General features: G+C 33.8%; 1 protein-coding gene across 3 annotated transcripts in view; it reads right to left on the bottom strand.

The window, feature by feature from the left end:
* Window positions 1-15,838, bottom strand: part of sestd1 (SEC14 and spectrin domains 1) — a 39,286-nt gene that overhangs the window by 8,739 nt on the left and 14,709 nt on the right. For all 3 annotated transcript variants that reach the window (XM_069196348.1, XM_015358965.2, XM_015358966.2), the window contains exons 7-11: window positions 8,382-8,495; window positions 7,855-7,949; window positions 6,670-6,725; window positions 2,846-3,057; window positions 230-352 (exon numbers count right to left, since the gene is read on the bottom strand). In XM_069196348.1, the coding sequence (XP_069052449.1) occupies window positions 230-352; window positions 2,846-3,057; window positions 6,670-6,725; window positions 7,855-7,949; window positions 8,382-8,495 (600 nt within the window). The remainder of the gene's footprint in view (window positions 1-229; window positions 353-2,845; window positions 3,058-6,669; window positions 6,726-7,854; window positions 7,950-8,381; window positions 8,496-15,838) is intronic.

Raw genomic sequence — 15,838 nt, 5'->3', positions numbered from 1 at the left:
TTTCGCTGTTCATTTCATTAACATTACATATTCATTTATTCCATAAATATTATTATCTTATGAGGAGCATTAAAATTATAAAATTATTTTAAATGAAATAAATGGGGAAAAACACATGCTTTAATCTGCTTTACTGTAACTTGATGAGGTTAAGTACTTCATAATTTAAAATCACCAGCTTTAATTCTTTTTAAGGTAGAAAACAGTGACAAGGAGGGAATAAACTTACACTGTGCTGACTCTCAATTTCCTCATGTTTCTGCTGTAGAGCCTGGGAAGCTCTAATGGAATCTCCAATTCCCCACTGAGTTCTAAGTTGTTCTGTACCAGGGCCCTCCAGCCAATTTACAACCTGTATGGACGTGAAATTGAATAAACCTTTAATTACACTCCATTAGAACCCTGAAACGCACAACTTATAGTACAACACAAGTAGCACAGGTCCTTCTACTTAAACTGAGGCACAAAAAAAAAACCATGAAAAATAAAGTTGACTCTGTACTATAGAAAATTCTGTCTTAAAACAAAGGAATCTGAAGTGTTTTGAAATAAAGATGTATCCTATTCAATGCATTCCAAGAATAGCAAATTTCATTAACCTCAGGTCATGTCATTCAGGAAGCTGACAGTTTACAAATGATCCAGCGCATTCGTGTTTCTCATTCTACATTTATGTCAATAAGTGAATTAATGAAAGTGCAATTCTCGCGAGATTGGAAAATTGAGTTACCCACTGGTACAAATAAAATTATTCCAAAACGCAAAATTACAAACAAAAGGCACTATTAGATTGTATAAATCGCATGCTTTCCTTCAAATCTAATTGGGTAATGAAATATAAATATTTTCTCTTGTACTATCTCTTTCCTATAAAGGCAATTTTCCATTTCTTGCAATTTCTGCTTATAAAACAAGCTTGGGGCTATTGAATCAATGCAGAGTACATAACCACTCAATCATTTTTTTATGAAAGTTGATGAGTAGACCCAGTTTATTCAGGATTAAATATTCGACTTTGTGGTACTTAGAACAAAAATAAAATGGGCATGCATACATCTTTATAATTCTTTTATAAATGAAAATTTATTTTTTTCTTAAAAGGGATTAAAAGTCCATAAAGCATGAGCTGTTAAACTGAGAATGAGGTATAGATGACAATTTAACCATCTGTAACAATCGGATTAGATGTTTTAATATTACACCAACAATAGTATAGCAAGTTGCCACATCAGCCACCCTAGACAATGAAAAAAACTTCACTACTGTAAACTACATCAATCCCAGACCAACTCTTGACTACAGCAGCAAAAAGCATCGGCATCATACAAAAAAGCAGAATGATAATGGCAATTTATTTGAGCCCTTCATGCAAATGATCTATCTTACTAACAGGTCTCACTTTATAACAAAATATAACTTGCAGGCAGAGGTAGGAACATTTATAACATTTTAGTAGCTTTAGAAATTAGCTAAAGTATTTAAGCTAGGAAAATGTACTGCCATAATAAACATAAACTATAGTATTTCTATAATATCCTATTCTTGGCTGCAGTGATATCATGTGATCTCCACAGAAATTAAGTAATGGTGCCTGCACTTAAGTCACTATCTGTCACATTCAAGGGCAAACGTGAAATATGACTGAATATTAATTATGCCACATTCTATCCAATAGCTTGTGCATAAAAGTATTTTTTTAATCATTATGTGGATAGAATAAAATAAAATAAAAATAATTCTTAATTCTTAAATTCTAGGTTCCATGAACAAATTTTACTGTATTTGGCAAAGTTTTTTTTAACTATACTCATGAGCTTACTGATTCAGACTGAAGATGTATCCTAATATCTCAGCCATGAGCAGTCTTTATGAGTGTCTTGATGTTGCCTCTCTTTCTTATTTTTTAATATACTAATCCTTATTTAATTTTTTTTCAGTTACTGCTTTATCTATGTTTTTTTAAGTTGATATATTTCTATGGTTTAGGGTGTAGAGAGGAGGGTCAGCAATTTAAGGGATTTATAACTTGGAAAATTTGTTCAGTTGTTGATCTTGTAAAACTTCAAATAAAAGATCTGAACTAAAACATTCTAAAATGAGTTGTTGGAATAAAAGACAATCTAACAAGGCCTCACTATTTTATTTACTGACAGTATGGAAACAGTTAACATTTGGATTTCATTTTATGATTCACTGATTAATCCCCAGTATTGTCATTTTGTTCTAAGTTTTACTAGTTCAGTTCTAGTTCCTATTCAGTACTGTTTATACTTACTGCATCAAAATATATTTTCCAGACTATGAAAGTATATTTTATCTCTATGACTAAAAAATATCAAAATATAAAATGCCATTATGTCTTAAAAAAGCAGCATTAACACATTGTATTCAGTAACTCCACCAAGAGGGAATTTGCAGTTTAATTCACTCCTTAACCTCTATGAGGGGGTCACAGAGCAGCAGTGAAATTCAGTCCACTGAGTGACAGGGCTGTGTCAGGTGAGACTGATAAATCAAACCTTGCAGTATTCTTGATGACAGCCTGCCAAAAAATGACAAGGCATCATTTAAACCAAATGAATATAAAAACAGCAAAATATATAGCAAAAACACAGAACATACAAAAGTAATGACAAAAAATGTAAGAAAATCCTGTAGAACATCAATGTTAAATAAAACCACTCAAAATACTAATAATCCTAATAATAAAAGAGGTGATGCTGAAGCCCAAACTAACACATGTTATTTCTGGGTTTATACCAACCACACATTAAACATATGTGTGGTAACAGTTTAAAAACATCCCAAATGGCATTTGTCGGCCACAATCAGACTTGGTCTTTACCTGCATTACTTTTTGCTGAATCTCTTCAAGCTGGGTGCGTTTACTCCTCTGTCTGCAAACCTCCTGGTATTTAGTATACTGCTCCCTCAAGGAGTCCAGCAGCTTCATCACTTGTGGCTGAGCCAGTAGCTCATCATCCATGGGAGACCAGGATACACCACTTTCTGATCCATTGAATCGCCGCTGCTGCAGTTCTGAGAGCAGCTCATGGCCTTTCAAAGCACATTACAGGGGAAAGTTTTTGTGTACAAAATATGAGCTAAAGAAAGATTCACAGAACATTACATTTTTGGGAGCAACAGTCACATGCTAAAACGTAACATAGATGGTAAATGGCTGAGTAACTTGTTGCAAACTCCCCAAAACCTACTGTGTATATCAAATGTCTACACACCCTTATTGAAATTTCAGCTTTTGTTAACATAAAGTTTAAAATCAAGGCAAATCATGTCATAACCAACTATATTTAAGTGAAAAATAAATTGATCATTTTTAGGAAAAATAATTAAAATTTAAAAAAAAACTTTCAATGCCTTGGTTGCATAAGTGTGTACACCCTTTATAAATGGGGTTGTAACTGTGTTCAGATTTAACCAATCACATTCCAAATCATGTACAAAGGTAATTTGCCATCACCTTATATCAGCTGAAGTGATTCTGATTAGCCCTAAATAAAATCAGGTGTTTCTATAGGATTTCCCTGAAGGTTTCTTGGTTGCATAATGCAGAGATAACCAAGGTTCCCAGGGATCTAACAGAAGATCTACGGGGCCTTATTGTTGAAAGGTTCAGATCTGGAGAGATGCAAAGGAAGTTTGAGGGCATTACATATATCATGGAACACTGTAAAGACCATAATTAAGAAGTGGAGGAAATATGGCACCACCAGGATATTGCAAAGAGCATGATGTCCCTCCAAAATTGATGACCGGACAAGGAGAAAGATCATCAGGGAGGCTACCAAGAGACCAACGGCAACTATAAAGGAGCTTCAGGAATCTATGGCAGTAACTGACCACTCCCTGCATATTACAACCATTTAGCGTATTCTCCACAAGTCTGAGCTGTGGGGTAGGATGGCAAGACGGAAGCCATTTCTCACAAATGAGAACGTCCAAGCCTGTAAAAATTTTGCAAGATAACACCTTCAATCTCTCAAAACCATGACCATGGTGACGGCATCATCATGATATGGGGCTGCTTCTCTTCAGCAGGGACAGGGACTCTGGTCAGGATAGAGTGGAAAATGAATAGCTCCAAATATCAAGATATTTTGGCACAAAATCTGCTGTCTTCGGCCAGAAAGCTAAGTTAAAGAAGAACTTTACCTTTTAACATGACAATGAACCAAAGCACACAGCCAACTTAACCAAGGAATGGCTTAAAAAAAAGGAAGATCAATGTCCTGGAATGGCCCAGTGAGAGCCCAGACCTCCATCGTATAGAAACTCTGACCTAAAAAGGGCTGTGACTGACTTAAATATTGTTGTTTACAAGATCTTATTAAAGGAAAAAAAGATCAATATGATTTGTCTTAATTTCAGCCTTTATATCAACAAAAGCAGAAATTGCAATAATGGTGTGTAGACTTTTGATATCTACTGTATATGTAAAGAAGTTCCTCCTGTTCACCATTTTAGTTTCATTGCACATGTTCTGGTTTGTGATTCATTCCATCGGGGTAACTTTGTCAGTGCCTCTGTGGATTCAGATCTGTTTGGCTGTAACAAGCTCAGTACTTTAAACCAAGGAACATATCTGTTTGTCTTCTTTACACAACAAAGAGCTGCATATTTTTGTAGCTTGGTGAGAAACACTGTGAACAATATTCTGAATGAGGTCTTATTAGTCCACTTTATACACAACATCCCTTAATTAAAATTCTACACTTTAACTGTATAGCCTGATATTGTTTGCCTTTTCTATTGCTTTCCTAGACTGGAAAAAGTAATAAATGTATTAATATAAAAGCATAATACTTCTTTATAAGTTTTTTTCTAGAAGTCAGTACTTGTATATGAAGGTCATATTTTTACCACCTATGTTTAACTTTCCGCATTTCTCTACATTAAATACCATCTGCTAAATGTTTACCCAGTCTTAAATCTTAATTTGTATGAATTTCTTTTGCAGGTTTCAAAATGCTAATACTGCTAATATTTCATTATCTAAAAATAACTAATCACATACACCAGAATCTACATCAGTGATCTTAATCAGAACAAGCAGTGGTCCTAAAGTGATCTGTGAAAAGTTACCTTCACTAATTACATCAATCCAATTGGAGCCTTCACTCTGTTTTCTATTTATTAAAGAGTAGTCAATTCAAACACCTGCATTACTTTGTCTTGCAGTTTTAAAAAGTAAGCATTTATTTTGAATTATTATCAATTATTGTATATAATATTCAGTTTGTGTCCAATATTGCTGTTGTTTTTTCAAAACTCTAATAATTTTAACTAAACTTACTTATTCTAAATCCATGCTGATTATCTCCTAGAATCCTACTGCCATATAAATGAGCCATGAGTTTAGCTGTACTTATTGTTCCTAAAACATTACAATTGAAATAAGACATATTGGTCTACAATTACTATGTTCAGGTTTGACATCATTTATGAATGGTTGATAAATTAGCTATTTTCCGGTTGACTGGTACCGAAATTGAAGCAGGAAGTTTTGACTGAGCCTTGTTGTGCGGAGACAGGCTTTACTGTCAATGATGAAAAATTACTTTGAGACTGGTGTTGATCTAATGTTTGGCAGAGTGCAAATTTCTAGATGTTGTCAACATAACATGCAGGAAGATTAGAAATGTCTTGCATGTAGACATTTCATATCATCCACCTGTTAATGGAAAACGTTGTCTTCTGGCATGACAACTTGTCATCATATAATAAGTTTAAAGGGTTAATTAGACAGTATTAGATAAGTAGTGAATAAATAGTTGCACGTCTTTATCTTTAGATAACATATACATAGTATATAATAATATAATATACAGTTTCTAAATTGTTAAATGGATTATCCATCTTCTCATAAATACAGGAACATTCATACATATCATAGGTAAACACCTACAACATAACGAAAATGCAGTAGAAGTTTGTCTTTTGTTGAACTTAGTGACTTAATGATTTGTTTCCAAAATCATCCTTTTAAATATTTTTAAATATCTGCATTTAATCAGAACATCAAACACTAAGCATTTTCACCTGTCTGGACCAATGAACTGAATCTATTATAATTCATTCAAACTATAATGCTTCTGTTATAGCTTTATTCCTGCTTGTTCTGAGCTCTAAATATTTTCAGCACAATAAAAAACTCTCAGGGTACATCAGTAATGTAAAATTGCAATAAGCATACAAAAGATTTGTATGGTTAAAGAATACTATAAAACCAGTTCTAAAAACATAATAGTTTAAAGCTGATGTTCTGGTATCACAACAAGTTATAAACTTTGCTGCATTATGTAATTTTATAACTTGCCTTTCTACTGTATCTGTATTTTTGATAAAACAAACCATTAGCAGTAAATTCTAAGTTGCTGTCTTTCGATACTACAACAACATATATAACTGACCATGTATAATGACATCACTTTCTAAAAATAGATGTTTACAATGTTCATAAGCTTTTTTTAAAAATGTATTATATAAGAGTTAGCAAAAACTATTTCTGTCAAACTCCACAAGACAAAAGTCTACGTTCTTTATCAAAATCCATCACCTAAACATCAGTTAAAATACAAAATTCAATCATATTAAAAAGGTCAATAAAGGCAGAACACAAAGATACGTATATGCAAATGATAAACTCACCGGTCTGTAGAACAGTTTCTGGGTCAAATGAGGGTAGAAAGTTATAATCTGCTGGTCTAAAACACAAGGGGAACAGTTATAAATTCACTGTCACTATTTCATCATGATTAATAGACAGCTAAAGTTAAATCTGAAAAGCAAGAATGCACACAGTGCAGCTGGTGGGGTGGGATTATAGACAGCTTGCCAATAGCTTCCAGAACTTGAACCTTTACTTACATATGTCATTAAATGTAGAGATCAGTTTCATTTCTTTATACTAATCCTCATACTGAGCTTTCATATTGCAGCACAAGTCAAATCTGTTTTCTGTAAATCTACCCCAAAGACAGCAGTATAATACAACACTATTATACAACAGTTATAAAACAATAATAAATAGTTCTGCATATCATATGCATGAACTACATCTTCTTATATTATTACACATTTGTTTACACTTCAACTTTGCTGGAGCACATATTGGGCCCTGTAACGAATATACCCCTGCGTATTACAGGGATCTCAGCCGCCCGGGCCGAGGGAGTTCTCCTTTAGCTCAGCTGGCAAGTTCCCTGTTGTGCGACGCAGGAGACCCGGGTTCGTGCCCACTGGAGATGAACTGGCAGGGCAGGAGCGGCAAGAGCAGAAAATCCAAGAACCATGACAGCCCAAGAACATCATCACCATTCTCCTTTATTAACTCAATTCAATCATCTGTCCATAGTGATCATGCAATGCAATGATTCATAATAACCACAATTACAAACTGTATTCCATCAATAACGGACATGTTTACATTTAACTGTCTATTGGTTTAACATGTCTGGTATCTCTTGTGAGTAGACAAAAATAAAGAATATCAGGAACTGTCCATTAAAAGTAAAATCAATTAAACAGAGGTCCATTAAATTAAGGTTTAACTGTAAATGTATTACTATGATGGCCTTCATTGTAGAATTCAATCAAAAAAATGATGACCACAAAGACACAAATAGGAACAATAGACTTTTTTCACTGCTTATCATACACTGGGAAACTTTTTTGTCAACACAGATATTAGTGGTTCTATATACACATGGAGAGTAGAAAATTATTAGTTCAGTATTTCATTTAACCACACATGTTCAAAAAGTATTGTTCAATAATTCACACTAAATGTATATTTTTGCAAATAATGCAAGTATATAGTGTTTGTAGTAATACCTTTCTTTGTCTTGCTGGTTGCCTTTCTCATTCGCATTGATTAAAGCAAGCTCATCCAGAAGAGAGGTGGACTCCTTGGTGAATTTTTCAAATACCTGTTTTACGGGAAAGGAATCGTCTTTAAATAGAATTAGCATTTTGGCCAAAAAATAAAACTGAAATATTATCCATTATGGCCAAGTGTGTCACAGTAGGTCCTAACTGCTGTAATGAATTAAAAGAAATATAGTCTCTTTTATCAATCAAATGTCTTACCTATCCCAGTAAATTAATGTTTAAATGAATTTTGATTTAAATATTTTCAAAGAATGTATTTTTCTATATTAAAATGTCATGGATATTTTAATTGTTTCTGAAAAATATTAACATATAGAAAACAGAAGCATTTAATCTACCATCAAGATCAAAAGTAACAAAGCTTTTCCCAGGTCTGATTATTGTGTAATGCTTAACTTCACCTTTAAACAATGTAAAGCATTTTCTTATATAGCACATGAGGTTATGATCGACAAGTAATGATAACTTACCAATCTTTTGTTTAGCCAGTCCATGTGGTCATAGAGGAGACTGCCACCAAACTCTTCAGTGAGCTGGCATGGCTCAATGTACCGAGTCAGTTTATTGGCAGAGACTAAAATAACCTGCAGCATCAGAGAGGGAAATAAAACTAACATTATAGCAAAGTGTCAGCATTTAAAAAAAAAATAGAAATATTTTTGAACATGTCAAAAACAACAATGAATAACATGAGTCACACAATTTAACACCATACAAATTGTGACCACCAAGTACAGTGCCAACACAAAACAATTACATGATTACTCAAGCCATTCAAATGTAAAATAGAAATCTGTGCAAACACCGGGCACTTCTGTAAAGCTTTCAATGCAGATGGCAGATGCTTACATTAGTTTTAGCTGGATGTGCTGTGAAATACGATTTCAAATTAGAAGTAGATATCAATACAAGGTAGTAGTGTTTGAACTTCCTCCCAGCTGGATTATAAATGTTAATCTTATTCAACGGAATCCATAAAACTCTGTACTGGTTGCACTTTATCCAGGTATCATAAAGTAACACTTTCAAGCTCTCAAGATTTAAAGGGGAACTGCAATGCTATTTTTAAATTTGAGGGTTAGAAAGAATCAGCATTTGTAATGGCATTTCAAACCAGAATGAAAGTAAAATGTACACAGTAACTTGTAAATTGGAGGTTTTACATCACAAACTTCCAGATATGAGCAGTGCAACATTGCTGTCATTGTCTGCGATTAAGAACGAGGCAACAAAACATCCAGTATGGTGAAGTGGCCCCTTTGCATTATAAACAAGCAGGCTTGTGAATACATCTCTTTTAAGCCAATAGAAATATTGCTCTCGGATGGTTTTGTTGATAAACACTGCTTACTTGTTAACTCTGTGTGCGGATCACATTGGAACACTTCTGTTGGGAAATGTGTGCTGCACAACCTGTGCTTATTCGCTCGTACATTGCACTACATTAGTCATTATAGGGACTAGTGAGCAGGAAGGGCTGCTTCATGTTGCAATTCATGCAAACTCTCACTCTTGCCTGTGGCGACACCAGTAGTTTGTGACAACAATAAAGACTGACAGTACTTTCACAAAGTTCACAATTTTGTCCTTTATTCACAATTTGTAAAATTTGTCTATCACATCAATTAACTTATTTTGTTCCAAAGATTAAAAAAATGATCTGAGCAATTTGGACTACAGTTCCACTTTATTTTTGTGATTTAATAAGTAAATAAGTAATTACAATTTCTGATTATTTGTAAAAGAACATTAAAGGAGTTTTCAGTTACTAGCAACAAAAGGATGGGATGGGAAAGATACAAACCCTGAAACACCTACATTTTATTAATTTTCATAAATGTAATTCATCATTTAAATAAGGATTTTTTTGTTTCACCACTTTCATGGTTGTGATTCCGGTTCAATCACTGTTTCTCTCAGCAAGTATATTAAAGAATTGTACACAATTCAAAACTATTAACAGCTAGCTCACATTTTCACTAAAACTAACATCACTTTTAGTTAACGATTAATTAAAACAAAGCCATAACATATCCCTATATCACAAAACCATATAAACTGAAAAATCTGGTTTATGTTAAATGTTACTGAAAAATGTGCTTTTATCCAGTCCAATTAAAAATATTCTACAGGAAAACAAGGAAAAGACATAAGTTAAAGTTGTGCTTTAATGCCTGTTTCTACACAGATGGCCAGCTATGAATGCTACACACAGCATTTTTATTAGAAACTCATTCACAAACATATCTTGTTTGGGTTTTCAAACCTTAATTTAACAATTATGAGAAAATCAATAAAAAGTACAAAGTTTCCATTATAAAACAAACAATAAATTCAGGCCTATAACAAACATAAATAACACTCATTTACCAATTCAAAAAATGCAAGGGAATTACTTTAGACCCACAGCTCCTAGGGGACCCCTCTGTCTGCTGGTTTTCGTTCTAGCAGAGCTCTTAATCACCAGTGCTAATTGATGCCTTTAATTGATCTGCTTGCTTGTTTAGACATTTATCTTGTTCTTCACTTAGTTCTTGGCTTAAAAAATACCGTAATTCAGCACAAAGAACTTAATGCACTTCCTTCTTCATTTGTGTAAGAGTTCACTCTATTATTACTGACTAATAAATTGATAACCTATTATCAACTGTTGAAAATGTACAAGTGCAAAACTCTGCATTAAATACTCCTGACAATGTGTGTCTTTTTTTTTCTGTTCTGTAGAGGACCAGTTGGTTACATTTACACACAGTTCTGAAACTCAGTAATGGGTACAGGGTTGGCATCTTTTACAAATCCCATACAAAATTTCAAGAGTTGACTACAGAACATGGGTAGTGCAAAACCAAGAGCGCTCAGTTCCTTGTACCAGGATGGGGAACCACTTTTAGAATCTAATCAATCAGCCCTAATGGTTTTCTTCAGGTGGTCCACAGATGCTTCCTGTGTTTGAGAATCAATGCATTGATTCATTCATATATTAACTTCAAACCAATTTATGGAATACACACGTATCCCAATGTAAACTACTGACAAGCTCTTTTGCTGCAGGCTTTTTCACATTTCTACGGCATGTTCTTTTATTTTTTAAATCTAGTTCGTCCTGATTCGACACTGCACTATAAGCATGCACAACAACAGTCAGCAGATGTCCCTGCAGATGCTTGCTGCTAAATCAACACCAGGCAAAACAGAAGTTGGCTCTTGTACAAACAAACCCCATAAAACTCCTAGAGCTAAAGAGGAGGAGAAACAGAAAAATATATATTTTAATCAGCTGCTTGGAGTACTGCACATTACAGCATCTTTGAAAAATAGTAAGTCTTAAAACTATACTTTTATTTTAAATGATTTTATTCTAAAGTCCATGCCTAATAATTTAACATCGAGTCTTTCATGTCAAGGTATCTCAAAGAGCTTTACAGTAATAAATCAGCAGCACATTAGTAGAAAGAACATGTTGAAACATGGGAAAAACTGGCATTTATGTTTTAAAATTTATTAAATGCTTGCCTGAAGAAATTTTAGAAAACAAATGGTGACAGGGAATTTTAAGTCTCATGTAGAGTGTTTCACAGTTGTGATACTATTTGTGTTGTACTTTGTATGGAATCTTGTCGTAGGGAAACAGTAAATGAAAATCTGTAGTGTAATGTTACTGTGTTTCACCAGGATGACCAGTACCAATCATGCTCAATTCATCCAGGTTTTGCAGTTTGTTTAGTGGACTCAGAAGCTTTACTTTTCTCTTATCAGTACTGAACAACAAATACATTGTAGAATCTGATCTGAGTGTCATCAGAGTGGAGTAAGAAACACAGTACCACCAAGGATGACCTGGCCAAATGGTAACATGCTAGATGCTAGAGAAAAGAGGGTTCAAAACTGAGTTTTGTGGAACACAAGAAGTCACTAAATGGGTGTCAGACACAATGCAATGATTCCTTGATTACTTCTGTGACAAAGGGGACCAGACCTGAAAAACTGGAATGGGATAGAAGCAGCAAGTTATAGAACACATTTGATGTACCCTGTCATTCACAGTAGACTGAGATATTGCCGATAGAACACACTTTGCTCAAGAAGAATATAAAAAAGGTTATTTAGATCACACAGTTCCTCATGGTACATCATCCTATACCTCAATTAGCTTAGGAACTGTAAAACTGGGAACAGTTGCTGGTTTGAAACATTGTATATATACTTGAAGACGTGAAGCCCATGATTAAATAGAAATTCTCAGCATAAAGTAGATGAGATAGGATATCTTGTCCCTTCCAAAAATCACCTCAAATGCTAAAATAAGGGCCAACAATCATTTTTACAAAATGGATTGAGGAAGATGGATTTTATGCAGACAAAAAAGAAAAAAGCACCTTGTGGTATAGCTAAATACGGTATAAGTTACAGTCTATAATTTGAAAGCAGTGAGTACAATTTCTAAAATTAAACTATAAGAAAATGGATAACCCCAGTATTTGTTATTGTACTTGAAAAAGCAAATGAAATAACCAATTATTTCAACCTCATGGAAAACAGTTTAATAATACCCTTGGCAGATTTCTCTTAAAGCACTGCTTTGATACCTTTGATTTATATTACATATTGCTACCATGATGAAAAATGCAATACTTGATTCAGTCACTAACTGATCAACTGCCAAAACACTTCACAGAAGTACAAGTTTAGCTCTGGGTGGGGGGTAAATGCACTACATTCTACATGCCATGGAGATAAATTCAAGTGTTTTGACAGCTTGTAAAGCTGTGAAATTCTATAGGTTTTAACATCCCCCTTTGTCTTCATAGGGAAGCTCTTCATTTCTGTCTTTTAATCCTTAGGTAATACAAAAGAAGACTAAATGTGCAACCATAAACAAGCATTTCCACTTATTAACATTCCTCCACATGAAGGCCAATGAGAAACATGAATAACTCTGAATGAATCTCCAATAGCAGTTTCCTGTGTAGACAACAGCTGACAGTAATTCCACTGGGCAGCTATGAAACAAAATCTGCTTCTTCTTACCTTTAACAAAATAAAAACCATGCTAGCGTCTATAGCTATTGTTTTTACCCAGACTCATACAGCTTAAATATTTAAATAAAAATAACATTAAAAACATGGTTCTAACTGTTCTGGTTTCTGGAAGCATATTTACAATTAGCTCCCTGCTTGATGATACCTTTCAAATATAGGATTTCAGTGAAATGACATCCCTATCAACTTGTTGAGGTGCTTTCTAACCAATACAGCATTGTTAATGCAGCTCACCCTAAAGTTATTAGTTAAGAAATCTGTCAATTTCAACACTTCTGTTCTAAAAAAGCACAAAATGCAGAAAAAGTACAAATATCTGGTATTCCTCAATACAAAAGTAAACAAACCACTGGTAAACAAACGTCATAAGAAAATGAGCTTTAATCTACACTATAGTGTTTGAAAATGCTTTGATAAATCTCAGTAACTATAAATAATCAAATATCAAAAAGTCAACTTTCCCAAATTAAACACACCCCTTTATAAAAACAATTAGATATAACATCCACACATGATAAAACTGAATCCTTATTCTGGATTCTAGACCATCTGGTGAACAAAATAAGTTATGAGGACCGCTTGAGGGTGATGCCTGGCCCAGATTGTCAGTCAAATCAGTTGGTTTGTTTCTTCTGTACTACCACTGGGGAAATAAGTGTAAGAGGCAGTCTCTGCTGAAAATACTATTCAACTTTCTTTTTTATTACACAATGTAGTATTGTGGTAACATAATACCTGTGCAGTAAAAACAAGAACCCCAAAAACTGCCACTAAATGTGCAATACATGTTGCAAGAACAGCAGGTTTGACTTGCATGCTAACTAAACATTCTGTCTGGAATGCAATCTAGCAGATTGGACAGAGATTGTGCAACATTCACATACATACAAACCTTAACCTACTTTATTTTTAAAAAGATAATATAATGCATCAATAAATACAATAAACTGTATTTGGATTATATACATATATGTCTATTTGGAAAATATGAGAATGTTAAGCTATAACTACATGTTTTATCTTGCAAGTTTAAACATAAAACAGATTAAGGAAAGATACTGAATGATTTACGGAGAAAAGGAAAACATCACATCTGTCTTATGCATATTTCACACCAATATCAATTCAGTCAAAAGGCAATGGCTCAGAACCAAGAAAGGCTTGTTCTAAACTCAATCAAACTACATCGTTCTAGATTCCTCTCAATATTTTGCAATATTTCCTTAAAATATCAAAGTTTAACTTCCCTAAAGAGTGTAGAATTACACATCAGCTTTTTCTAGTAGATAAAGAATAAAGTTATTTTTTAATGAAGTAAAATAATTGTAGAACACTTGTAATGTATCCAAAGACTACTTAAGACCCTGCTAAATTATATGCAGTCAAAGCATTCAATTCAAAATGGAAAAAAGAATAAAGAAAATGTATTCTGAAATGCCCAGAGTTTTTACGTATAGGAAAAAAATATCCGTATGTATTTCTATAGAATGCAAACCACATATCCAAGGAATACCTTCGAATTCAAACTATTAATAAGAACCTAGGGTCTCAACTGGCAAAATAAAAGCAGATGCATTTAGTACTTAGAAAGTACCTCTTTATTCAAACAGTACTACTGTAAACTTTAAAAAAAATGTACTATACTTTCAAACCTGTGAAACTGACTCCGGGAAGAGGTTATATGAATTATTGGAATGAACTATAAGCAACAAAATAAAGAAAGAAGTAATAGGTTTATTCCATGCTGAAAAAAAGAAGAAAGAGAACACAACGTTTCGGCCGTGGAGCCTTCTTCAGGTGTCAAGGTGTTCCCACCTGAAGAAGGCTCCACGGCCAAAACGTTGTGTTCTCTTTCTTCTTTTTTTCAGCATGGAATAAACCTATTACTTGTTCCTTTGCAGCCTACGCATGCTGACGCAGCTACAAACCTAAAATAAAGAAAGACTGCCCAAATGGCCACCTCCAATTTGTGACCTCTCTTATGTTCTTACATTCAGTGTTTGCAATAAAACAGTAGAATTTGTGTCATGAATACTTAAAAAAAATAATTTATAAACTTTCAGTCACTAGTTATCAGAAAAAACAGCACTTGAACCTTTAATTTAAGCTTTTACTCGATGTATAAACATTAAGGTGAGCTCAATATTTATGACAGTTCTGAAATTGCACATAAAAGGTATTTACCAGACATTCTGTTAAACTCATTACAATTAAGGCACACGCTCAAATCACGTCGTCAGAAAGACTGCCCTAATTATCTTCCACTTTCAAAAATTTAAAACTACCTCTTGAATATAGGATTCTGCTGAACTGCACTCTGCCTATAAAACCTGTGCAACATGGCCAGTAAGGGTTTCGATGGCAAAGAAAAGCAACCCCAATTATTTTTTCCCCTCACTTTAGCGAATTCAGAAACTAATGTACTGATCCCTGTAGGCCAAGGCTGATCACTCAGCACAACCAACATGCACCACCAGCAAACCTAACTGCATAACTCACATTGCATTCTTCCCTGAGTGAGACACTAGAGACCTGCTGCAACTACTTTTATGAAAAAAACAGGACAACATACATCATTCACAGTACATCAATCTTCAAAACATTTCAAAATTGTTATTCCCCAATCACAATAGCTGCTAAAATCTTGAAATCTGGATGCATAAACATGAGCCATTGCCATTAGCAATTGTTTATTGTACATTTGAATTTATAAAACATAAGAGAACCAGATTATCACACAATACTTTTAAACCCTTAATTAAATTGCCCTAATCTCAACAGGAACCCCAGCTAGCTATTTTTTTGTTCGCCTTATTAATAATTATCTGTACAATAATTAGTTGCTTACATAGTCTAAACCTCTGAGATTTATAAGATAGAAGCCACA

This window comes from Lepisosteus oculatus, chromosome 12, assembly GCF_040954835.1.
Source record: "Lepisosteus oculatus isolate fLepOcu1 chromosome 12, fLepOcu1.hap2, whole genome shotgun sequence".
Taxonomy (NCBI): domain Eukaryota; kingdom Metazoa; phylum Chordata; class Actinopteri; order Semionotiformes; family Lepisosteidae; genus Lepisosteus; species Lepisosteus oculatus.
This window is presented reverse-complemented; position numbering and strand designations above follow the sequence as displayed.